The 27,548-nt window shown below is 41.5% G+C and overlaps 1 protein-coding gene across 8 annotated transcripts in view; it reads right to left on the minus strand.

The window, feature by feature from the left end:
* The window catches only part of LOC125887522 (cytosolic carboxypeptidase 4), a 668,935-nt gene extending 643,384 nt beyond the window's left edge, over positions 1-25,551 (minus strand). For 5 of the 8 annotated variants that reach the window (XM_049574402.1, XM_049574400.1, XM_049574405.1 and 2 more), the window contains exons 1-2: positions 25,376-25,538; positions 25,120-25,193 (exon numbers count right to left, since the gene is read on the minus strand). Coding sequence is in view for 6 of the 8 variants with exons in the window: in XM_049574400.1 (XP_049430357.1) it covers positions 25,120-25,176 (57 nt within the window). In the remaining 2 variants the exon portion in view is untranslated. Of the gene's footprint in view, positions 1-123; positions 242-25,119; positions 25,194-25,375 lie in introns of those variants that run through there. The other 3 variants (XM_049574398.1, XM_049574403.1, XM_049574399.1) reach the window with 3 other exon arrangements.
* Between the last annotated feature and the right edge of the window lie 1,997 nt (positions 25,552-27,548).

The following is a 27,548-nucleotide window of genomic DNA, read 5'->3' on the forward strand; positions in this document are numbered from 1 at the left end:
GGCACTTAGCAATAGCTTCTCCTTCTCCTGCTCTCTCTTGCTCGGTGTGTGGGATGTTTAGTTATTCATCTGCCTCCTTTAGCGATAGTAGTAGGCTACATGTAATAAGTGTAGTGTATTTACTGCACTGGAGGTGGGGCTTAGTAAATTGGAAGCACGGCTCTGCACCATGGAACATCATTCAGTAGCTGCAGTAGTTAGCCAGTCCCCTGTAGCCAGCGTGGAGCCACACAGCATAGCGGTCCTCCGGCAACCCCGGTGCAGCTGGAAGGCTGGGTGACTGTTCGAGAGAAGCATAGTAGCCTAATAAGTTGAAGCCCACAGTCCACCACCTTCCTGTTCAGGTTTCTAACGATTTTTTCCCCACTCAGTGACACACCCACTGAGGAGATAACTCTGGTCATTGGCAGCTCTATTCTGAGAACATCAAGTTAGCAACACTAGCGACCATAGTCACATGTATCTCTGGGGCCAGAGCAGGCAACACTGAGTCAAATTTAAAACTGCTGGCTGAGGTTGAACAAAGATTCAGTAGGATTGTTATTCATGTTGGCGGTAATGACACCGGGTTACGCCAATCGGAGGTCACAAAAATTAATGTTGCGTCAGTGTGCACATATGCAAAAACCATGTTGGACTCCATAGTTTTATCTGGACCCCTCCCAAATCTGACCACTGATGAGATGTTTCCATATGTCATCATTTAATCGTTGGCTGTCCAGGTGGTGTCAAACAAACAATGTGGGCTTTGTAGATAATTGACAAACTTTCTGGGGAAAACCTGGTTTGACTGGGAGAGACAGCATGCATCCCACTTTGGATGGAGCTGCTCTCATCTCTAGAAACCTGGCAAAGTGTATTAGTGATTAAAAATCTTGACAACCCGGAGTTGAGACCAGGAATCAGAGTCGCAGTCTTAAACGCTTCTCTGAGCTTCTAGAGCAGTTACCCACCCATGATGTTATAACCATCTAAATTATTTAAATCTAAAGTTAAAAAAAAGAGGAGTTGTACAAAAAAACTTAATAAAGAATAACACCACTCTTCTGTGACAGAAAAGCAAAACAGGAGAATTAAATGTGGACTGTTAAATATCAGGTCTCTATCGTCAAAAGCAGTGTAAGTGAATTAATTAATATCAGATAATCATATTGATTTACTCTGTCTCACTGAAACCTGACTGTGTCATGATGAATGTTAGTCTAAACAAATCCACTCCTCCCAGTCATAATAATACCCACATTCCTCTAGGCAGCAGCCAAGGAGGGGGAGTTGCAGTGATTTTTGACTTTACTCTATTAACCAACCCTAAACCTAAACTAATTTATAATTTTTTTTAAAAGCCTTGTCTTTAGTCTTTTACATCCAACCTGGAGAACCTCACAGTCATTTCTATTTGTCATAGTGTACCATGCTCATGGCCCGTATTCTGAATTTTCAGAGTTTTTATTTACTTTAGTTCTTAAATCAGATAAAGTTTTTATTGTAGGTGATTTTAAAGGTGACATATTATGCTCATTTCTGCTTCCTGACAAGGTTCCCTGATGTCTAAATGGTACGTTAGTAACGTGCTTTGGTCGAAAAGGCTTAAGGATTGAGCACAGCAGGGTTCTTGAAACACCAGTTTCACAGCCCTGCTCCAGATGGCCGGTTTCAGTGCCTTTCCCTTTAAATGCTAATGAGCTACTGCGTGCGCCGCCCAGAGACGGTATTTGCGCCGCCCACCTTTTCCTGCCTGTGGAAGACGTGAGGCCGGCACCGTGTGACCATGGCAACGGCTGAGTTTGTGAAAGAAATGGCTGCCGGACAACAGACTGCGGTGCAACCGTACACGTTCGAGCCGGAGTCCGACCCTGAACAACAAGACGCTCCAGAAGAAAGTCAGCAGCCAAGAATGAACATGGATGTTTCTCAGTGGTTAGTAGTTAGGTTTGTTACCTCAACATTACTTTTATGTTACTGCATAGACTAACGAAAGTTTTATAGGCTTAGTGGCCGTCTTCCCATGTTGTTACAGATCACAACCCCCTTCTCCTGCCTAGAGTGTTTACATCATAAAGCTTCGCCAAACCTCGGCTGGCGTTTACTGCTGTTCAGTTGCAGTAACGCGGATGCAATTGAGCACTCGCCCATACTAGAGAAAAGCATAACACCATATTATTTATTTATTTTAATTTACCTTTATGTAGCCAGGTAAGTCTGTTGAGAACCTGCTGTTATTTGCAGTGACGACCTGTAAATAGCTACTGCCACAATTTTCAACAACTGTAGTTTTCAATGAGCCAGTTGCCTCCCATCACCTCTCTACCAGCAGTATTGTTTTTGAACCGGTTCCAACAGTTTATAAACTTTAAATAAATATTACAAAAGAAACAACGCGACATGATTGATTAGCTATGTAGTTTCCAATGAATAACACAAATTCTGTTTAAAAACAGGTGTTCCTGTGGCAATTGTGAACAAATGCCTACCGAGCCCGAGAATATCTGCTGTATGGAAATACCACAAGTAAGTGTGAACACTGGGCAAACATGGTTGTCATTTTACAGTCTCTCTTTTCTGTTATCCATTGTCACTCACTTACCTTTCATAATTTCTAGGTTACACGAAGACTACAGCAGCTTCCTGAGCCACCATCATGCATGGTGGATCATCCTGGCCTAGAACCTGTCTGCCTGAATGTATTTTCACTGCAGAATGCACTGAACATTTATCGGGCAGACTATGGACCTTTACGTCTGAGGGGAATAGTGCAGTAAGCTTTTAGTCCTATAAATACTATTAATTTATTGCAAAAGTGTTATGATGAAAAGTACATAACTGCTTTCCCTATCTTACATTGCTTATAGTTTATCTTTACTATTTTTTACTTGGTAACATGGTAACACAACTACATATCAAACAATGAAAACACACAGAACAGTTAGTAAAGATGTTTTATTGCAAGAAACATTTGTAAACATACAAAATAAATATCTGAAGTGGAACAGCTGAACTTGCCAGTTGCCATGGATGTGAACATTCAGTGCTGACTTTCTATTGAATTGTGTCCAGCCAATATAGATACCTAGCCTACAGAAGCTTTGTAAGCTGGTGCTGGGGCTTTCTGGGGCGGAGAGTGAGAGTTGTGCTGCCTGTCTGCGTGGTGCTGAGGATTCGTGCAGAGTTCCCTGACGCAGAAGGACAGTATGTTGGGTTCAGACCTGTCCTTGGTTGAACCTTGACACGTAACTGGCTATAACGTCCAGCTTGTCGGGTCTTTCATACTGAGCAGAGAGGTCTTCAGGGATTGTAAGTTTCAGCACCTCGTTCACATATGGGGCAGGGTCCTGGAAAACCTTCTCGAAGATCAGGTCCAACAGTGCATCAACATAGTCTGCAGAGCAATAAACAAAAATTAATGTTTACAAGAAAATTGCACTAGAACCAAAAAGCCTTGTGCTGCAGTGTTGTAAAGTGTCTCTTCTTATTTCTCCTAATTTATAGATTCTCCTTATTTATTATTTATTTTGAAAACCATCTAAAAAGAATTCAGATTTTATTTGTGTTTATTTTCAACCTTTTGTGTTATGCTTGTGTGTTCATGTTTATTTTAATTTGTTGGGTTCAAATAAAAGATTTTAAAACTTACGGAATGTTGGCTCTGCTTTCACAGGCTTTGCGGTGCATTCTCCATGTTTAGATTTGGGGAAGTTGACTCTGTACAGCAGCTCTCCACTTGTAGATGTTGCCTGTGGTCGGCCAGTATTTTCATTGTAATGCAGGGCAGCCAGGTAGAGTCTTGGGTGGAAAAATAGTACTTTAAAAATCATAGCAAGCACACTGAACTCTAATGAACTAAACAGATAGTGATGTTTTATTCACCTGCATAACATTCCAAGATAGGGGAAGACAACATTCTTGGGTGCAAACCGCAGAATGACGCTGTGAAATGCCTCCAGCGATGAGGTCTGATAGTGAGGGCTGAGCTTTTCCACATCTTTCAGAATTCTCTTATTAGTCAACGCCTTTTCTAGCCTGCAGAAAGCTGGTGTTCCTGAAAAACAAAACAAAACACATGAATTCAAATGGTTTAAACATCTTTTAGATATATAAAAACACATTTTACACACAATTTTGTGTGTCTATCTACCTGCTGTCAACCATTTGCTCTTGTCTCTCGAGGTGCGCTATGATGCAAGCACTGGGGAAAGCAGGATCTTGATGTGTGTGGATGTCTTGGACATGGTTAAGAATGGAGGTCCACTTAGCCACTCTCTCTGGCCCTGACGTAGAGGAGGCTGCTGTCCAGTACACATGGTTCTTTATGCTGCGAAGCCACTTCTTCAGCTTCACGCAATCTTTGTTCTGGACTATCTTGACCAGTTTTTTGGACAGTCCTAATAAAACAATATTTCAGTCACGTTCAGATAAACAGTATATGTTGAAAACAAAATACGTAACCTAACCCATGTAACACATTAGTAATTATGATACTAGGAAAATATAGTGTGTGGACCTGTGAGCAAGGGCATTTTATCCTGATTTTCACCGTCTAACACACAAACACTGTAACGAATACCTTTTTCCATGTGCCAGACATCATAGTACTGTGTCACTTTGGCCTCCCTCAGGAACTTCTGGATCTGAGGGTGACGGTCTGTGACAATGCTGTCCAATGCAACACCACGTGCCTCCAAGAGAGCAAGGCTCCTCTTCAGACCTTCTTTCTCCATGTGATAACTTCCACCAACTTCGTTGCTCTGATCAGAAAAACAGAACATAAAAGTCTATTCAACAAAATGATTTTTAAAAGCACTCGTTAAACACAGATTAGTTAACTTGAATACAGATCACACCTTTGAACTCACCTGAACCAGCTGTATGTCAATAATAGTGTTGCTCCTCAGGTCCATCATTGAGTAACTGCCAAACTTGGCAGAGTGCCCTTCAAAAATAAATGCATCATTTCACAAAAATTACATTTTACATATCACTTTGTTGTACTTCATAGTAACCACTTTTCTAAACAAAAAAATTAGAGTAAAATGTATCAGAGAATCTTGTATACCTGGTGAGTCAGCCCTTAGGTCGCCACCTAGGATAACACTCTCCTGCTGACTAAGATGCTCCATCATGGCATCCTGCACAGTCTTCCACGTGTGTATGATGGCAGGCTCTATGTACGTCCGTGCATGACGGCGAAAAGTGTCATACTGAAACATCTTCAGCTGCATTGCCCGGAAGATCTGAGGACAGACAGACAAGATGTGTCATAAGTACTGCTCTATACAACATTTAGCAATATGATATGCAAAACAAATAAAATTATATAGTGAAGTCTTAATCTATTACCTTTTCAAGTTTGAAGAAAGATGCACCTGTGGTGTATACTGCAGCTGAAAGCTGAAAGTTTCCTGCAGGTGTGCTTCCCAGAATTGGCTGGCTGTTCCATTTTCTGAAGAACTGACAATGTGGGCATGTCTGTTCTACAGAGAGGAACATGCCTATCCTTCTTGTCTGCACGTCTGAAACACGCTGACAGACAGGGCACACCTCAAACAGCTCCATCAGACACTTTTCATAGACAATATATGTTGGTGTCTTATGAACAGGGCAGGAAGGCTCCAGTCTAGTAGAAAAACAAAAATTGCAAAGATAAATTAGTAACTCCCATACTACTTGAAACAAATAATGTAAAAAAAGAAAAAAGAAAAAAAAAAGAAAAAAAAAAGTAAATTCTGAGGTTATTTACTCACGTCACATCTGCTGACTCAGACAAAACTGTGACAGAGTCCTCAGGATCATACGAAGAATCCTTGGGGTCGGGAATGTCCATGGATGAACTGCCCTCCAATGGATTCTCCTCTTCTTCCTCCTCCAGTTCCAAGCGAGCCCTTTTGCGTGGTCTCTTTATTGGGGTTGATGATAAGAATGGTTGAGAAGTTGAGAAGGCAATGGTTGAGGTGCCAACTCCAACATCAACACAGGACACTGATTTCTGTGTGCCTTTGATAGATGAAAACAGAATTTACATTAGCCAATCCATATTCATAACAGAGTAAAACAAAAATTACATATTAGAGTAACATAGTGACTAACATTACATCATATGCTTCTGTTCAACAAACCTGTGCTTCTGAAGTGAGGCTGGAGAGTTCTCATGGAAAGCTGTGTGCCAACTGTGCATGTCACTGGTTGGTCTGTCTGGCAGGCAACATGATGCACCACAGGCTGCTGTACAGATGTGCTTGGCTAAACACAAAAGGAGATAATATGTTATGTGTCTGTTTTCTCATGTTACATGAAACAAAGCTATGTAGACAGAAATGATGATTAAAAAAATCAATTTGATAAGGCAAAATCTGGCAAATCATAATCCGAGCAAACCCACGCAAATCCCTCATTTCACATTAGATTTAGTAAGTGAGCAATACACATTTGCGAAGCAACTTTTCTGTGTCCGTGCCTGCATATAACTACCGTTAATCGTAGCACAACACAGCAGACATGTGGCAGGTAACCCCTGTCTCCGGCTCCAAAACAAAGTAGTGATTGCTTTACTGCAGATAACGTTTTGGTACTCTCAGATCGGGTCTCTCATGCCAGCGGCTAACACTACACACGTAGTTACATGCATACCAACACAAAGGAAGTCTGCCAAGGTGCTCCTGGGCATCTAACACACTGTCCTTTAGCACAACATGCTAATTAATTAACGTAGCTCACTGGCCGTGAATAACAGACCATTTCATGCCGTCCTCTCTGCGTGTTCACGGTGGAACAATAGCTCACCGTCCGTGAACAACTGAGACCATTTCATACAGTCTGCTCGGCCGTGAGCATGTGGAGGAGACGGTCTCCCATGCGTGATCACATCGGAACAGCAGCACTAACAACTGAGAAATTGTTCGCGGACGGTGAGCTAGCTAGCAGCTAGCTGGCGCTAGCAGCTGGCGCTAGCAGCTAGCTAAATGGCTCTTCTAGAGACACATTTCCCTGACTCAGCAATTTTACAAAACATTGACTTAGTGGTCGAAAATCATTCTTAAGGGGTGGGGAGGCACTCCGGATATGCAAATATACATACTAAAGGAACGAAAAAGTGAGTTTTGCATAATATGTCCCTTTAATATTCATGTTGACATTGACAATGACTGCCCTGCTACTGCGTTTATCTTATTATTAGACTCCACTGGCTTCAGTCAGAGTGTACATAAACTTACTCACTGTTTTAACCACACCCTCAATGTTGTTCTGACATATGGAATTGAAATTGAAAACTTAATAGTCTTTCCGCAGAATCCCTCTTTATCAAGCCATTTTTTAACTCTTGATTTGTTATTACTCTATTACACGCCACTCAGCAAATGCTACTATACTAGATGTTTATCGGATAGTGCTGTAGCAAAATTTAATACTATGTCCCACTGTACAGAGGTTTCCTGAGCTGACTTTAACCTCTCCCAAATTGATTATCTTGTTGATAGTGCTGCAGGCTTGCTGCAAACAACACTCAACTCTGTAGCACCTCTTAAAAAGAAGTTAATGAAACAAAGAAAGTTTGCTCCTTAGTACAACTCTCAAAACCAAACAAATATCGTGAAAATCTAAAAGGAATTGGCATTTAACCAAGCTGGAAGAATCTCGTTAAGTCTGGGAATACAGTCTTAAACTATGCATATGTATAGGAGGGCCCATCACAATGCCAGAGCAAACTATTACTCAGCATTAATAGAAGAAAATAAATAAAAATAAATAAATAACAACCCCAGGTTTCTTTTCAGCACTGTAGCCAGGCTGACAGAGAGTCACAGCTCTATTGAGCCTTTTATTCCTTTAGCCCTCAACAGTAATGATTTTATGAGCAGCTTTAATGACAAAATTCTAACTATTAGAGCCAAAATTCATGCACACAATACCAATCTGCCTTCAAACACAGGGAATTTAAACACAGCTTTAAGACCTGATATGTATTTGGATTGCTTCTCTCAGATTACCCTTTAACAACTTACCTCAGTGATTTCCTCATCTAAATCATCAATGTGTCGCTTAAACCCCTTCCCAACCAGGGTCCTGAAAGAAGTCTTACCTTTAGTTAACACTTCTTTACTAGACATTATCAATATGTCTTTATTAACAGGCAATATACCACAGTCCTTTAAGGTCACTGCAATTAAACCTCTACTAAAAAAGCCCACCATGGATCCAGATCCATTTCAGTTCATTCATGTTCATGATGAATCATCTTTGCATACAAAAGTTTATTTCGGAGTTCCACAAGGTTCTGTGCCCAGACTAATTCTATTCACTTTATGTATACTTTCCTTAGGTAACATCATTAGAAATCTCTCTGTATATTTACATAGTTACGCGGATGATACACAACTGTATTAATCGATAAAGCCAGAAGAAGCAGATCAATTAACTAAACTTCAAACATGCCTTAAAGACATAAAAACCTGGATGAGCTCCAATTTCCTTATGTTAAATTCAGACAATTATTATTAATGTTATTGTTCTAGGCCCCAAACACCTCAGAAACCCTCTATCTGAAGATATAGTTTCTCTGGATGGCAATGCTCTGGCCTCTAGAAAAAAGAGATCCCTGTAAAATCCCGAATTAATTTAAAAACCTTCTTCTGACTTACAAAGCTCTAAACAGTCAGGCTCCCTCATATCTTAGAGAGCTCATAGTGCCATATTATCCCACCAGAACATTGTGCTCTGAGAATGCAGGGTTACTCGTTGCTCCTAAAGTCTCCAAAAGTAGAACGGGAGCCAGAGCCTTTGGAACCATCTTCCTGTTTCGGTCCGGGAGGCAGACATAGTCTGGGGCTCAGGCTTGCCTTGAATCAGCCCCTAGTTAGGCTGACTTAGGCCTCGTCTGCCAGGGGACCCCTCTCTCTCTCTGTCTTTGTCTCTCTTTATGTATCATTTTGTTTTATGGATAACTGTAAATTTATTATGTTGAACTGTTGATCTGTCCTCTTGCTGTGTGCAAGAGTGATCCCTGAGGCAGGTTTTCAGTTATGGGTCAATTACTCTTTGTTGTGGCCAGTTGGGCATCCTCAGGTTATTCATTTTAAACTCATTCATGAATAAAGCGAGGTCAGATAAAATATACTGGGTTTTTTTGTTTTGTTTTTTTAAATATGAACAATTTGCTACATAGTTGATGATGCCATTTCAAAACATAATCACCACAACAGGTTCGATAAAAGCTTCTGTAAGACAAAAAAAAAATAATAATAATACAGTCATAAACTCACCAATGAAGCGTTATTTTAAACCACAGATTGATATTATGTCAACATTAACACTGCTCATGCAGTCCTTAAACACTCAAGGTCCAGACAATCTAAATCCAGCAAAATATTTAGTCCCAACACATTATTACATCCATAAATATTTACCAATTGTCATGCACCATTTCAAATGTTCATTTGCATTTAAATATGCGGACTCCTTGGTATCCAAATTGTGGTGAACTCCTGACCATTTGATTGACACCTCAGTTGAGGTCTTTACACTATAAAGACAGTGACATGAAAACTTTACAAAAACTGTAAAAAAAAACTACTAAAGTCATCGTTTCACATTTAATGTCACAGACAGTCCGCCACAACATCGGAAAACAGCATTGTGGCTAGTGAAAACGCTATAGTGGTTACTTCTTTTTATGTATCTTTTACTTATTTAGTCTGTCTTACAAACTTGGTGCAAACTAAATTGAGTATGTTGTTCAAATGCTGCTTGGGCGCTAATAGATGGTATATTGTATTAAGTAACATCAATAAAAAGCCGCAGAACTCATCAGGGAAAGAAGAAGTGTGTGGCAAAGAAAGGGCAGAGTAGCCGCATTGATCAGTACTTCCTAAGAAGTCAGTCAAGTCAGTCAGATGAAGTCCAGCAACAGGTAGAAAACCACAGTTTGCAGGATATCAGTAACACTGCCACTGAGGAGGAGGAGAAGGTAGTAAGGTAAGGTAGTGCCTCAGAGGGCTTTACAGCATACAACATCCCTCTGTTCCTCTGATAAGGAAAAACTCCCCAAAAGAAACCCAGGGGAAAAAAATGGTAGAAACCTCAGGAAGAGCAACTGAGGAGGGATCCCTCTTCCAGGACGGACAGACGTGCAATAGATGTCGTACATATGCAGGTGACACTGAGGTTAGCAGGCCAGTCAGAGAGAGAACCATGGAGCAAAAGCTCAGAGTTAGATGGCCTAAGGCAAATGACAGTAAAGAATGGGCTATAGTTAACAGAGATTTGTCAGTAATCTTAAGCAGGCTTAGAGGAAATGCAATAGAAAAGTTAGAAAAGATGGGAGATATAATTCACTCATATCGTGCAGAGAGGTTTGGGGTGCATGAGAGAAAGGGGTGAGAGGGTACAGTCAGGTAAGTCTAGGCGGCAAAGAGAAATTGAGAAGTTAGTTAAGGAAAGGAGACAGTTAAGAAAGCAGTGGAAAAAGGCTACAGAAGAAGAAAGGGAGGGAATTAATGTGTTGCAAGAGGAGTTGAGAAGCAGGCTAGCAGTTCTTAGAAGGGCAGAGCATCTCAGGAAAAAGAGGAAGAAGAAGGAATATGTAAGGACAGCTTTTTTCAGGGACCCTTTTAAGTTTGTTAAAGGATTGTTTAGCCAGGAAAAGGGAGAGCAGCTTAAAGCAGGGCTAGAGGTTGAAGAATATTTGAGAAATACATATTCAGATTCAGAGAAGAATAAGAGAGTAGGTTTTCCACCGGATATACCTCCATTAGGAGGGATAGAGCATGAGATGGATGTCAGGTCACCTAGGTGGAAGGAAGTTCAGGAGGTGGTCAGACGTGTAATGGCTTCTTCGGCCTCAGGGCCTAATGGAGTCCCCTCCCAGGTTTATAAACGTGCACCTGATATCCTTAAATTTTTGTGGAAAAAGCTAAGAATAGTTTGGGAGAAACAAATTATCCCAAGAACATGGCGTAGGGCAGGGGGTGTCCTCATTCCTTGCCAATTCCGGATGATTTCTCTCTTGAATGTAGAGGGGAAGATTTTCTTTAGTGTAGTAGCACAGAGGTTAGCTAGCTACTTAGAAAGGAATAGCTTAATATATACTATGGTGCAGAAGGCAGGAATACCAGGTTTTGCAGGGTGTTTAGAGCATACTAGCATGATCTGGCACCAGATTCAGGCAGCGAAGATTAAAAAAGGGACCTGCATTTAATATTTTTAGAACTTGCAAATGCGTTTGGTTCAGTACAACATAGCCTACTTCAAAGTGTCACAGGTAGTTGTTAACTTAGTGAAAGCATATGTGACCAGCCATGGAAAAACCAGGAACAAGTCTCCCGAGAGGCATTTTGAGTTATATACAGATTCTTAAAGTGTAGTTTCTAAACTTTCCAACAATGTCTAACACATGGAAATCTGAAAATATTTGAAGAAGTTGTGGCCATTTGAATGCAGGCACTCCTCAAACTACTGTACTGAGAAATCCAGCCTGAACGATTCTGAATTCTCAGGTGCCAGGTAACACAATGCTGCTCATTTGCATCTCATGTAGATAAGCCCTACCCCCTACTGGTCTAGCTCTCAGTGACATCTGGTATCTGTTAGCCTGCAGGGCAGAAACTATTGTAGTAGTTTGAACAATGTAGTTAATGTTGATGTAGTGTTATTTTCCTTAAGCACTTTAGTGGACTGATCAGAATCAGAATGTACTTTATTGAAATGGAAATGCTTTTGTTACAAAAAGCCCCTGAATAAAGTTGATCATTGGGGGTGTACTATTCTGTATACAAACGTGTGTTTTGTGTTCCTCTGTGTGTGTGTGTACGTACGTTTAATCCACAGTAAATGCCCTAAAACTCAAAAATCCACCAAGCAAGTATACACGATTGGCCATCCGGTCAAAGTACACACATTAAACAGTTAGAATTTTAAACGTAGGTCTTGGGTCAGGGTGGTTTGGATCCAGTAGAAAGCGGGACTTACCGGCGCGGGCCCAAGCACTGGGCCCGTTGAGATGAATGGGTGTCCGCTGTCCACAGCTGCAGTCAGTCCTGTGTCCAGAAAACAGCACAGAAGGTGTAAAAATGGGTTCTGGGGTGGCCAAAGTGTTCACAGGTTATTTCCTTCTCAGACGGGCAGTATCGTTGTGGTCAATCCGGTTGTAGAATGGAGAAAAAACTAGTATATTGCTAAAAGTTAGCGAAACGCTAAAGTAGTTTGGTGTGGCTGTGTCGGCACCAGTCACACAGGTGTCCCAAAAAGCTTAAAATCCGCCGGTCAAAGACACGAGATCAGCCATCCACCATCCAGCCAACATACAGACTTTAAGGCAAATAAAATCTTAAAAGTAGTAGATTAATTAATTATTGAACACCGAGCAGATATTTCCCTCAGAATCTAACGGTTAAGCCAGCTTGCTAATCGTCAACAAACGAGTTATCGTTCACCGAAACGCACAAACACGTATCGTTACTGTGGTTCTCAGCAGAATGATGGAGAGCAGAGACGTTATAAAAGGTCCAGAAATACTGACCAAGTGTTTAAATCCTCACGGAGCAGAGGACTGGTTTGACTTTGGCTCAGCGGAATGCTAGCAGCGCTGTTTGCGCTGTAACAGCCACGATTTAGCTCTTCTGCAATGCGTTTTTCCTGGTCCATCTTCATTTAATGATGAAAACACATTCAGCTTCCAGAAGTAGCAGTTCCTTGAGCAGGAGCGGCTGGCTGCATAAGTAGCCATGTGGTTCAGCTGATTGGCCGAAAAAAGACCAAAAGCACGTGAATAGCCAAAGAAAGCCAGTATGCACATTTACTGTTGTTATTGCCGCACCCCCAACTAGGATCAGAGCATTTCCTCTAAAACAACCCAAATTCAAATACAAAGTTTATGGTTTTAAGGCCACCAATACTGTTATTTGAAACATGGAGTGGCTTCTCCATGATTTCAACTTACACATTCTGCAAAAAAACGAAGATCACTAATTTTTTAAAAAAATCAATTTTTTTTCTTTCTTTTTTTGACTTGTGCCGGGCCGACTTGTTGCTGGGTTTCTCGTGGCGGGCCACAGATTTTCAGGGTATTACAGTAGGAGCCATTCAAAAGTTCCCGTTTCCATGGCTGAACCTCGGCAGGTCCCCGGCAGGTCTGTGGCAGATCCGTGACAGCTCCATGCAAGCTTGCCACCTGCTCCATGGAGTTAATTTAATCCCCCGCGATGACGTAGGAAATGCATCCCTGACTTGTAACGCCCCTAGAGACCTGTGTGAAAACCAGTTGCAATGCTTCATTTGTCCATGGGGAGGAGCAGTGATTATCACCAAAATACTGTAATATCTGCAGTTTTGGGAAAGACGGCTTATCAGATGGTCCATGGCTCCACAGAGCCACCATTTAGTCTAGTATCATTTTATGACTAGGTTGGATTACAACTACTGTATGCAACCCATATTTTTTAAAATAATATTACCATGTGAAAAGCCATGAAGACGCTCTCTTTTTGTCTTTCAAAAACTATACTTGTTCCTGTGTTTCCCGTTAATTAGGCTACCCCAGTGTAATTAAACTCCATCTCATTTACCGTGCTTTGTGTGACTTTTTTGCCGTGTTATCATGATTCAAACTGAGGTATTTGGAGAAGATCCAAGAAATAAATAACACTGATCCATACGAGCTACCTGCAGCTGGAGCAGGGAGACGCGTTGCCACCCTGCACCTACATACAGTTGGTTCACTACTTAGTTTTCGGCATTAGTTACTATACAGCCTGAGATCTGAGAGCCTGAAAATTTAAAAGCCTAAAATCACTGGACAGTCCCACTAAGACATGGCATAACGGTTATGTGTGTTCTGTGCGTAAAAGGCAGCCGTGGACCACACTTTTCCACGATGACACACACGCACTCACTCACTCACAAGGTGAAACAACCTGATCTCACAGAAATACGTGAAATGACCACGACCTCTTAACACCGCATTCCGTGGTGGCAGCACGTAATGAGTTAAAATTACGTGCCGGTACCACGGAAACAATGCCAATGTAAAGTCAATTAGGATCCTTTCCCGTGGTGTCCACACGGATTCTCTGATTCAATCACGTCAACCTCGTTTTCCTCAATGATATCTTTAACATTCCTGTATACACACAAAAACACGGAAGTGTCCTTGATAACTCAACAATATGACAGGTTAATGTCAAGACCATAAAATAAAATAAATGTATTTTGCCAGCAGATAGCGTAGGGCTTTAAGAGCATTGTGCTGTGGGTGGATGGGGCGCGTTCCACTACTGTTTTGTAGCTGCTGTCTGCCGTCTGTGGGCTTCATTCCATTTCAGATTGCCGTCCGTCTGCTGTAACTGTATCCAAACGCCACTCATAAATAAATAAATAAGAAAAAAAAATAAGGCCGAGCACACAAGAACCAGAGAGGAAACACCATCACATGGAGCCATCCGCCCCCAGCAACCCGGCTACCCTCCACTCCACCAGGGGAGAGCGGACCCCAAGCCAGCGCCACAGAACCAGCGGCCACCCCCCGGCGCACACAGCTCCCACTGAGGAAACACTGGAGTAAAGAACTAAACTATGATAAATTACATAAAATATTAAGATGTAGGCCTAACATAAAATAAATTCGTTATTAAATAAATTAAAACATAAAACCTACTGTAGATATAAAAGTAGAGCATGCTAAAAGTAAATACAATAATAAGCTAAATAGTATCTAAGCAATAATAAAGTGTCTAAACAATAATAGATTGTATCTAAGTTATCTGTTAGGCTGCCATTCCACTCTGTAAATAGATTTTAAAATTTCAATATAATTTTAATATTGTTTTTGCTTATTTCATTATTGTTATTATTGGTTTACTTTTTAGTAATATTGTATTGTCTGAGGAAGACTCATGTTATCAAAACAATACCAGGCGTCGCGGTGTGTCACGGCTGGCAAAAATGTTATTTAATAAATTCACCAGCAATGGGGCTTCGGTGACTTAGTGGTAGAGCAGGTGCCCCATGAACAAGGCTGTTGCCGCAGCGGCCCAGGTTCGACTCCAGCCTGTGGCCCTTTGCTGCATGTCACTCCTTCTCTCTCTCCCCCCTCACACTTGTCTGTCATATCCATTAAAGGCTGAAAATACCCAAAGAAATATCTTCTTCTAACAGCTTCATCCTCCTGAGGGTCACGGGGGGGCTGGAGCCTATCCCAGCTGACATCAGGCGAGAGGCAGGGTACACCCTGGACAGGTCGCCAGACTATCGCAGGGCTGACACACAGAGACAAACAACCATTCACGCTCACATTCACACCTTCACAATTTTAGAGTTACCAATTAACCTAGTCCCCAATCTGCATGTCTTTGGACTGTGGGAGGAAGCCGGAGTGCCCGGAGAGAACCCACACTGACACGGGGAGAACACGCAAACTCCGCACAGAAGGGCTCCCACGCCCGGGAATCTTGCTGTGAGGCGAGAGTGCTAACCACCACACCACCATGCCGCCCAGAAATAAGTTCACCAGCAATTTTTCTTTGTAGAAAGAGTGCCCCTGGTACTCTGGCTGGATAATCCACAGACCTCACTGTAAAGATTTTTTGGCATAGGGACTTCAGCTGAAAGCACTTACGGAAAATAACACCGGGTCACTGTTTCTGAAAAGATGTGTTGCTTTTGAATCTGTTAAATGTAAATGCCTTCTACCGTATTGGAGGGTGGAGGCATCAATATCAGATATCTCAAAATAAATCCAAAATGATCCGCATGGCGAGATAGCCGTGCATCAGCCAGGACGCGCATCTCTACTGTAGCTTCCTGTTCAGACACAGGCAACACATATTTCCCTCTCTGCACAGAGATGCATTTATTTATAGTAACCACGTTTTATAGTAAGCAGCATATATACATGTCCTCTACAAATCCTGACCAAGTTTGGATGAACGAGTCACACGCAATCTGACAGGAAAAGGAAGGCTGCTCATCAGCCTTAAAAGACTCAGGGCCGAATTCACAAAAGGATTGCGTGGCTTTTGCGGGCGCTAAACTGGTAAAAATGGAGCAAACAGATCCCGTCAAAATCACAAAGCACACGCAGAGAGTGAAATGCTCCACTAACTGCGCTGCCAAGCAGATTGTGTCTCGGTGCTGTATCGGTGAAGTAAATAACGTGTTTAAAGCTGGTGCAAACTGGGCACTCCTCTGTGGAAGCCTCTCGCCCAGACTTTCCAGTGATCGTGGCAGCAGTGATCGTCTGTTAAATCAGTCTGTAAATAATATTTTGACATTATTATTACTTTAATGGCATCCGAAGATATTGATGCATTGAACAGGTGACAGTCTGCGGTCGTTCTCAAAACGCACTTCTGTCACGCACTTCAAAAGCAGCTTTCAATAATTTATTTTACGAAACGGGGGTAACAAACGTGAACAAAAACGGTTCCATAATTCATATTAAATTCAAAAGATAACGAAAAAACAGCTACAAGTGAGAGGGAATAGTGATAAGTGGTAAAACTTGGTCAAATCCACAGCCTCAACCCATCCGACACTGTTAGACTGACTCACCAGCAGACATCACTACATGAGGGTATACAGTATTCAGTACTTTGCCAAACAAAGTCTGCCATTGTTCTGCCACGGTGTTCTTGGCGCAGACTTTGTTTGGCATTTATACTTTGCCATGTGGCTAATTGCAATCAGGGGCAAATCAGGACATTAAGACGGAGCAAACTGCGGGTGCAAGTGAAGTGCAATTCAAGGTGCTATCAGCAGCCGCAGTTAATTCTTTGTGAATTCGGCCCTCAGTGTAGAAATGTCTTCTCTCTCTCCCCGCATTCCAAATAACCCAGTATGCAAACACAAACAAAAGGTTAGGGTACAGCATAGTTATGCTAAATCACTGGCGTTGGAGGGGAAGGGCAGCTTACAGCGCGCACATTGCGGCAGCCGACATGAGCCGCCAACATTCAAATACGTGTAAACCAGAGGGGACCCTGCCTGTTAGCGTAGTGTGTGGCTAAATGTGCATTATCCCTTTTAATTACACAACGGATCTTACTGCTCAGCATCCCCTTTAATAATTGTTTTTATTCTCTTGCCCTAAATAGCAAAAACAACTGCGCTGGGCTGCTTTATTTCTTTTTATTTTGACTAGACTGTCCGCCGTCAAAACAGAGGGGTCTTTGTATGTACGTGAAAACTTTGGCTACTTGTCAAATCCTGTAAAGTTGTGATTAAAATCTCTTATTATTCAGTCTACAAGTAAAGTCTTAACGTAGGGCCTACTGTGTATTGACCAGATCTATACAGTTAGGCTCCTTTACAAGATTCTATTCAAGACGTTGAAGAGACTTATTGACAGATGCCTTTCATGCAGTCGCCAGTGGCTGGTTTTAGATCATAAGGCAAGTCGCCTCTTTCAACTGCCAATCAGCTCGTAGCAAAGTCAGCTGGTCACGTGGGGCGCAATGACAGTTTTGGACAGAGAGAAGAGAGAAAAGAAAGGAAGAAAGAGGATCACCTCACCAATTTGTTGGAGGAATAGCTCCACGGTTCTGCGAGTGTGCAAAAGCATGCAGTAGGCTACCATCAATTTATTATTTTTGCACCCTCAGTTGAAATTAAAAAACGTTAGACATCAGTGCACAGGACACAAGGACAGGACTTCTGCTTCATTCATGGGTTTTTTACACGCATCCGAGCGCCTGTGCCGTGCGTAACAACTGGGAAGGCGCAGCAGAGCCAGCGGGGTTTCTTCACAAGAACATAAATAGTATAAGATATTACACACAGTTTTACACACAGAATATCCTCTAAAACTCTCAATATCCTTGTGAATTGCCTTTTGCTGACAACAATCCCATGCAAAGCAGCAAGTGCAGAGTGAATGACTGAATGAATGAATGAGGATTCAAATTAATTAAAACGTGCGCACGATGTATATTTGTTCCTCTCACGGCCACTGCCGGGCTCCGTAATTTATTACAAAAAGGTCAACAAAACAGGTTTCCAAATTCAAAATAACTTGTAAACAAACGAAATCTTCAGTATTACACCTTTTCGGTTATTTTTCTTTCATACATTTTTTGAAGTGATCTCAGTGATTAACTGAAAACAATTATACAATAACGAAAAAAATAATATCCTAACAAAAACAGAAGTCTAATCAAGTAAATAGCCTTCAGAAAGTGCATCAGTAAAAGCCCAGTTCTATACTGCTGGCCACTGCTGACGTGCAGTGTGCGACTGAAATGTCTGCACTGCAGCACTGTAGCTGTGCCATATTCCACAATATCCAAACTTCAGAATGGCAGATCCTTTAGAAAAAAGAGGAAGGGCCGACATTTCGAATAATAAAGGCAGGAATTTTCATAATGGTGGGACTTGTGATAAAAAGGTGAAGGACTGCCAGTCCGAATAATGGAAGTTAACATTCGAAGAGGCAAGGTTTTGGAAATGCAGACAGTTACCCCAGAAAAGAGTCGTTGTTATAGAAACAATACGCTTCCACATTTGAGGCTGTTTTTTTCTGAGAGAGGCGCCATCTCATGGCGATACCCTGCAACTGAACGAGTGGGTGTGTTTAGGATTAAAATAGGAGGGGGGGGGGGGGGGGTAGAGACTGGAACTTGGCTGGGATATGGCTGGGATTCGACAGGCAGCCGGCTGACAGCCAGCTGGAAAGGGGAACTTTTGAGTGGCTCCTACTGTAGGTAGTCTCTATGTACGGCAGGTTTCACAACAGGTTGGCAGAGGCTAGAAATAGGTATTATGGCAGGGTGTACAATTTCTCCATTAGCATTTACTATGGTGATGTAAGTAATCATCAGGGCTTTCAAGTGGGTGGTAGGTGGGGAGAGACAGCAGAACGGAGTGCATCTTCCTCCAGTTAGGACTTACATGGATGACATGACACTGAAGACCACAACAATGCCATATACAAAGACGCTACTAGAGAAGGTAAATAAGAACATCAAGTGAGCCAGCATGAAGATCAAGCCTAGCAAGTCTAGAAGCATCTCAATATGTAGAGGGAGGTTAAGTGATAGGAAGTTTGTCACAGATGATGAGGAAATCCCAACAATTAGGGAAAAGTCAGTAAAGAGCTTAGGTTGGTGGTACAATGAGGAGTTGAATGATGAGGAACAGGTGGTTAAATTTAGGAAAGATGTGGCTGAAAGATTGGATAGAATAGATAAATCAGAACTTCCAGCAAAGTTGAAGTTGTGGTGTTTGCAGTTTGGGCTATATCCTAGGTTAATGTGGCCATTGTCAATTTATGAAATTCCAATATCCATTGTGGAGAGAATTGAAAGGTTGGTTAGCTCCTACATTAGGAAGTTGTTGGGTGCTCCAAGTAGTGTTGCATTGTATGGAAAAGGGATACTTCAGCTGCCAGTATATAGTTTAACAGAAGAATCTAAATGTACCAAGGTCAGGACAGAGCTGTTGTTATCTGGGTGCAAGGACGTGGTAGTTAGGAGTGTGGTCCCAAATCCAACCAAAGGGAGGAAATGGAACCCAAGATCGGCAGTTCAGGAGGCAGAGGCAGCTCTTAGGCATGCAGAGATTGTAGGTAATATTCAGTAGGGGCTACATACGATGTGTTGCCAACTCCCCAGAACCTAAAACTGTGGGTAAATGGGGATCCAACATGCCCATTGTGTTCAGGTACTGCAACTTTTAAGCATATTTTGTCATATTTTGTAAAGTTAGCTTATCGCAAGGCCAGTATACATGGCAACATAACCAGGTGTTGAAAAGTTTAGCTGCAGGCATAGAAAGGAGACGAAGACAGGTAAATTCAGAAGGTTTTAAGAATAGGAGTTTAGCAATTCAGTTTGTCCGTGAGGGGGAGAAATAGAGAAGTGATAAGTTAGTAAGAAGGCAAGGGTGTGGCCGCCTAGAAGGTACTTGTGATTGGGAAATGCAAGTAGATTTAGGGGGAAAGCTTGTTGTTCCTCAGGAAATAGTTTGTACCAATCGGAGGCCTGACATAGTGTTGTGGTCAGTGAGTCAATGGATAGTTTATTTCATTGAGCTGACAGTTTCTTGGGAAGACTCAGTGGAAGAAGCCTATGAAAGAAAAAATCTTAGGTATGCAGACTTAGGAGCAGAAGCTGAGCAGCGAGGATGGAAAACTAGGATTTGTCCAGTGGAAGTGGGGTGTAGGGGATTCATAGCAAGATCAACTGTCTCGCTCCTGGGGGAACTCGGAGCGCGGGGACAGAGTTTGAGGAAGACAGTGAAGGAAATGTCAGATGAAGCAACTAGATCTAGTCAGTGGATTTGGATGAGGAGAAATAATGTCAGTTGGGGGCCAGCAGGGAGACCTAAGCAGCAGACATGGGGGAAAGTCAGACATGTGCAAGTCACAAGCCTCAAGCCTCAAGTCTTTACCTTCAAGTCTCAAGCAAGTCCCAGGTTAGTTGTGGTGAGAATCAAGCAAGTCAAGTCAAGTCCCTGCTATAAGTCAAGCAAGTCAAGTCGAGTCACTGCTCAGGTCAAGCAAGTCACAAGTCAAGTCATGTGTCACATACAGCAAACATCTCCTCACGATCCGCTGGCTACATGTCCTCTGAATATGCCGTGAAAAAGTCTGGTCTCTGTGGGCAGCCCAGGCTCTGCAAATGGCAACAAAGACATTTTGGTCCAGGCTGTACCAACCAGCCAGCGTGAGACTAGCGAAAGCAAACACACACACACACACACACACACACATGAACGCAGTGACCATGTCTCACAGTCTTGTGCAAGCGCGCACACATGAATGCGGTACCCAGAGAGGAAGTTAGAGCTACAGGCTACAATGAGAAGGGCTCTACGCTAACCTTTTTCACGAGGAGCACATGTGCTCCTAACTGAAAAAATTTAGGAGCACAGAAAGAAATTTAGGAGCGCAGTGAAAATTTTAAATAACAGATTTAATAGGAAAACAACAAAATACGAAGGCTCCTCTGGAGTCACCCTCTCCTCTAGACACAAAGCATGTCTTTATTCCACTGGCTTTTGTAGTTGGGTCATTGGATGAACTCAGCTAAATTTTAAAAATCTAATTCATGGTGAAGGGTCATGCATTTTCCACCAGCCACCCTCCTCCTCTGATAAGTTAAGAACAGTCCCTTATCAGTGCATAAACCAGACACATCATGCAGCCCGGTTGGTATATATTAGTACATTCCCTAATAGACCCACAGTGGGCTGGGAGCTAACAGTCACTGTGGAGCATGACACCAACGAAGAGGAAATTATTGGACCTGGAGCCGGGCTTCTTGGTCCTTGGTAAACCGTTATCTTGCAGTAGCCATAGTGCTCAGCCGTATTCCTGTCTGTGACCCCCGTTCAACCCACAACCGACAGGATTCGCTTTTCATTTCTGCCGCTGGTTGAAATCTGTACTCGCAAAGAGTGCTCCTGAATGATTTCTTTTGCTCGCACAAAACTATTTTTAGTCGCAAATGCGAGTAAAATGCTCGCACTGTAGAGTTCAAATGACGTTTTTCCAAACAACTTTTTATGTCGGGGCTTCAGGACACTTAGATCACTACGGACAAGCAGTATGGAGATATTTTGTGGTTTCAATTGTGTGTTTTTGGACATTTGAATCTGGGGCGCCGTAAGCCTCCATTAGGTGGAGGTTTGTTGCGCCTACTCTAAAACTCTAAAACTTCACCTGATCCTCCATCTGCATGAGGGTGAGTAGATAATGGGTGAATGTTCATGTTGTTCCCTTGAACAGGTTTGTAAATCCAGGGTAACTAGCAGCTATCGCTCGTTCATGACAGAGTCATGGAGGACAAGGGGGGAGGGGCGAGCTAGTTCCATTGTGTTTGATAACATTGTTGAATGTGAACAGAAGTGACACCCAACGGTGCTTAGCGTGCCTTTAATATTGAATTAAGTTGGAAATCTTCAAACATAATTCCCATTCCCAAGGCTAAGAACCCCAGGGAATTACAAGACTTTAGACCTGTGGCACTCACTTCTCTAGTTGTAAAAAATCTTGAGAAAATCTTAAAGGATGAGGTTCTCACCCTGGTCGAGCGCAAACTTGATCCACTCCAGTTTGCTTACCAAAAGGGCAAAGGAGTGGACGATGCCAAACTTTTTATCCTTGACAAAATCTATAATCACTTGGAGAAACCTGCATCTCACGGCAGGCTTTTATTTGCAGATTTTTCTTCAGCTTTTAATAGGATGCAACCTCATATTTTAATTGAAAGGCTAGCTTCTTATTTTAACCTGCCCGATCATCTTTTAACTCTGTTTTTAAACTTTTTAACAGACAAGACACAGCAGGTTTTAGTCAAACACCCTTTTTACTAATACTGGTTCTCCACAAGGTTGTGTTCTTTCTCCATTGCTTTTTATCTTATACACCGACAGTTGCAGGTCTCTTAAAAAGAACAGTTTCCTTGTTAAATTTTCAGATGACACTGCTCTGCTTTCACTCTATCAGGGTGCAGAGTCAGACCATGGACACGCACTTCCTGACTGTGTTAAGTGGTGTGACGTCAGTTTCCTTGACCTTAAAAACTAAGGAACTTGTCATTGACTTTAGGAAAAATAGGACAAACACCACTGTCAGTATGATTCACAGTGAAGATGTTGAGATTGTAAATCATATAAATACTTGGGCACCGAGTTTGACTCTCAGCTTAAGTTTGATATCAACACTGAGTCAGTAGTTAAACGTGCCTAACAGAGGATTCACTTGTTATGGAGAATCAACTCCTTTGTGGTTTCAAAACCTATCCTGTGTACTGTGTACTTGTCATACATTGAGAGCCTTCTTACCTTCTCTTTCATCTGCTGGTTCAACTGTTTGGCAGTGGAGGACAGGAACTGTCTAAACTCCATTGTGAAAGTCTGCTCCAAAATTGCTGAAACCCAGATGACTGACTTGAACTCTCTCTGGGAGAAATGTGTCCTCCAAAAGGCAAAATGTATTATTGACCAAGATCATGTCCTTAATAAAGAAATTGTATTAATGCCAGCAGGACGGTGTTATAGGCAGCCTCCCAGGAAGACCAATCGCTACTCCAAGTCATTTGTTCCTTCTGCTATTAAGCTGTTGAATGCAGTCTTGAACTGGTTTTCATTAGCAGAAGTACTTTAGCAGAATGTAATTGTTATGTGCAATACACCCATTTGTATTTATTTTTATTTATATTTATGTTTATGTTTGTGTGAATGGTTGTATGTGGTCAGTTGACTGTAGGAAATAAATTGCCCTTTGGGGATAAATAAAGTTTTTTGAACTGAACTGAACTTTATCATGGTGACTGTAATTATCCAAGAAGATTTTTTTTGTGAAGCACATGTGTTGTACATGTGTTTCAAATTTAAAGCCAATTAGACTCATGGTATGAGGGGCATGGCACCACTATCACACTGATTAGTATCCAATTTGATGTAAAGCTTTAGGGCATCATTACCAGTTAAGTGTAAATGATAATGTTTTTGGCAGTATGTTTGCCATGCTTCTATGATAAAAACCTGTAAAGATATTAATCTAAATACACAACATATGCATCAAAATCCTGCTGAGCTCCACTGCTGAAGCTCCCAACCCCAAAGGGTTACGAAGCTGTCAGTATTTTTACAACATACATGTAAAACTTAGCCACATGGAGCTAGATTAAAAAGAAATCTCAAGGTTGGCTTTTTGTCCTCCAAAAATTGCAAAGTTATCAACACTGCCAAATGGAACCAAAGATTCTGAACTTTCTGTGAGGAGCCCTGAATATGTACACAACCCTGACCAGCTATCCTGACAATAATTTGTTCTTAGGATAACATATCAATTCAGTTGCACAGTAATGCAAATATTTTCTGGCCATGGGGTGGGAAATAAGTTCAGTTTACTATTGTTTAGTGGTAAGGACTGCAGTTGTATTGGGTGCCTTTTAGACACAAATGGGTGACTTAAAGTGTTAGACTGTAGTGTGGAATGAGGCATTGTAGCTATAACTTGTAGTTATCTACCCAGATTTATTTGAACGGTGCATTAGAATATGTTAAACATGGTGCTTAAAGATAGAAAGTCATAATAACCACACGTATGTGTACTTTAGTAGAGATGGTTTCCTGAAGCTGTCAGTGGTTATTAGATCTTTCTGTACTGGGCTTCAGGGTTGAACTGGTTTAACATTAATTTGTGCTGAGTGCCCTTGCCATTTGTTGAAAGTTTATTCTTTTCTCTGAATATGATTTAACTAGACAAAACAAACACTGCTACTCTCTACATCTGCACATTTTACATTTTTTGAGATGATGGGTTGGGGTTGAAATTCAGCCTGGGAGCTTGATTTGGAGAGGCCTTTTTCTGATCGCACGACAGATGCAAGTGGAACCGTAATTTTAACACGAATACTTCATTTGCAGTATAAAAACAATCTAATGCTATTAATTTTATTCGGCTTTGGCCACAAATTTTCATTTCGGTGCATCCCTAATTGATTGATTGATTGAAAACCTGCACAGAACTTCTTTTAGAAAAGCAACTTGTGTCATGGTCCTATCAGAGAGACTATATACATATATGCATATATATATATATATATATATATATATATATATATATATTCATTATCAGGCAGTCTGTGAGAATACTTTGCTCTTTATGAAAAATAAAAAATTGGTTGGTATGGCCTGTTATTAATGAAATATTTACAGTCAGGATGCCACATTGTCTTTTTGTTTGGAATTGTGAAAGTACTATTATTCCAAGTAACACTACTTTAGTACTTTAACTTCTTACTTTTACAGAGGTATTTTAACACTTTTCCCCACTTCTGCTTTTAATAAAGACAGAGTGCAGAACAGTGAACATATTGTACTCTGAAATCCACTTGGGACATAGAACTAATTCTGGTATGGTCTTATCACTTACAGTAATGCCTATGCTGGCTCATATGACAATTCCACATGTTGTGCATTGCATTAAATCAAATACATGATGGTTGTTTTTTGACACTTGTGAATTTTATTTTTTTCTCCTGCAAATATCTAACTGTAATAGCAACAGAATGTCTTTAAAGTTAAAGCCCAAGAATGAGTAGCTCAGTCATCTGGTTAGTTTTGCAACACTGTATTTAAAATTGCGTGATCACTACTAAACAACACAAAGTCCATAGTGTGCAACCCTACCTGCAGAGAGGAGAGGAGGACCTCTAAGCCACTGCAGGAGCTCAGGGAAGCTGTCATACTTGGTCGACCTCGTTCTGTTGGACAGGCAGATAAACAGACAGGAAGGTAAACAAACTGTTAGATGGACAAATAAACAGGCAGACAGATGAACCAATAAACAGGCAGACTGAAAGGTAAACAAACTGTTAGGCAGACTGAGAAACAGACAGTCAGACCAATACACAAATGGACAAAGATAGGACAGGAGAACTCATACAGATGGAGATCATCAATCAGGGAGAGGCAGAGAGAAAATCCAAAGTGCGTCCTCACCAGTGTGTATATACGCTTACACACACGTTAAACTAAAAGCATCTGTCACTCTCGTTATCTTCTGCACATCGAGACAGACGCGCACAGACAGCATTGCTGCTGTGTCTGAGGACAGACAAGCCACACTGGCTTAATTTGGCTGGGAATACCCACCAGGGAGGGAGGGAGTGTGTGTGTGTGTGTGTGTGTGTGTGTGTGTGTGTGTGTGTGTGTGTGTGTGTGTGTGTGTGTGTGTGTGTGTCATTGTTGCATGCATGTAAGCTGAGTATGTGTTTGTATGTGTCCTCTGGAGAGAGTGTCTTTTTTACATTATCTTACTTCAGAAATTATAGTACAACTAAAGTGAAAAAACTCACATTGGTTATGTGCTTTCTGTTGTAAAATACATGCCAAGAATATTTGTGCAGGTTTACATGGGGTTTGTTCCTGTTGTAGAACACTATTACACACATGAACATAAATAAAAGTGGTTAAATGTGTGCCACAAAAGTGCATGCACTTGACAGTGCATGTGTAATCCTATCCCTCCAGGATAAAAAGCTCCAGAAAATATTTGTGCTGTAGTGCTCAGAAGGCTGCCACTATAAAAAGGCCTGGACAAGGCCAGCTGGGCAGCTGCAGGGCACAAAATACACTCAGTGGTAGACTTCAGCCTAAGGGTTTTGATGGCTGATATAAAATAAACCTCAAAAGTAACTCATTTTTATGGCCTGAATCAATGGTCCTCATTTATTAATCTAACTTACAAACCAGCACAGATCTGACACAGAAATCAACTTATGATCAGATTGGTGTGTGATTCATGAAACATTCTTATCTTGCCAATCACTGCATAGAAATTATGTTATTATTAGGTGTTGATAATTTACATTTACATATCCTGCCCCAATATATTCTTTATTTAGAGGCCTCACCCCAAGCGTTTAAATGGACTGCACTTGTATCACATTTTACTAGTCTTCCGACCACTCAAAGTGCTTTTAGGGTGCTTTCACACCTGTAGTTAGGTTCATTTGGTCACACCATAGGGAAAAAAATATCCATTGTTGCATTTTAGTTTTGGTTTGGTTCCTGTTCACTCTGACTTTTTATAAACCAACAGGAGTAAACATGAGGTTCTACTGACTGACAGGTAACTAGTTGATTGGACAGTTTTGGTTTTTATCACCCTGCATCATCAGTGCATCATCAGGACCCATGTGAGGAAATCAGATTCTGATGACTGCCAGAAATTTCTGCAAATTTCTACATTTATTAATGGACTTAAGGAACAGACAAAGTACACAGAGTCAGATACAATGATGGCAGTTTTCACAGCTTTATAATCAGGGAAAACACCCTCACTGACATATGCGTTACCATGGTTACCTGTATGTGTAACCAATTTAGTAATTTTTAAGTGGATTACAGTGTAATAATAAAGTAACTTGTAGGCCGACAAAAAGGGCTAGTATCAGAAAAAAAAACAAAACGGATTTGATAGGAGCCAATAATGTTGAGCAACAATAATGAGACAGATGCAAAATTAGAGGTTGAGTAATAACTCTTGTATTGTTACAATGTATAGAAAAATTTACCCATTTATACAAAAAACGTAAATGCAATTCTCAAAATAATAATAATTAATAATTAATTGTCAGTTGGGGCCCTCAGAAAGCAGAAACTGGTTGCAGGTGCACCTGATCCTCAAGGTTCATGGATGGGGAATGTGCGTGTGAGTGTGTGTGTGTGTGTGTGTGTGTGCGTGTGAGAGAGAGAGGATACGAGTATTTCTCCTTCCTTCTTCGAGGTTCTGGCTCGCCATCTGATGGAATCATCTCATTCTGATCCTTGGATCTCCACCTCAAAACCTGACCATTGCTCTCTGTTTTAAGGCAGCACTGTCATAGGTTTGCCGCTGCACACAGATGGAGGGAGGAGGTTAGCCTACGAAGTAACGATGCTACCGTTAGCATGAATGATTACTGTTAATGGGTGGTTTTGCCGGTAACTATCCTGTCTTACCGGTGAAATCCGGTTTCCAATGAGGAACTCCACGGCTCCACACTTGTTCCAGGTAAGTAGCTCACTGTAGTAGTCCTTTATCACAGTTTTTATTCACGGATTTTTCTCTTCTC

The sequence above is a fragment of the Epinephelus fuscoguttatus genome, linkage group LG4 (genome assembly GCF_011397635.1).
Source record: "Epinephelus fuscoguttatus linkage group LG4, E.fuscoguttatus.final_Chr_v1".
Taxonomy (NCBI): domain Eukaryota; kingdom Metazoa; phylum Chordata; class Actinopteri; order Perciformes; family Serranidae; genus Epinephelus; species Epinephelus fuscoguttatus.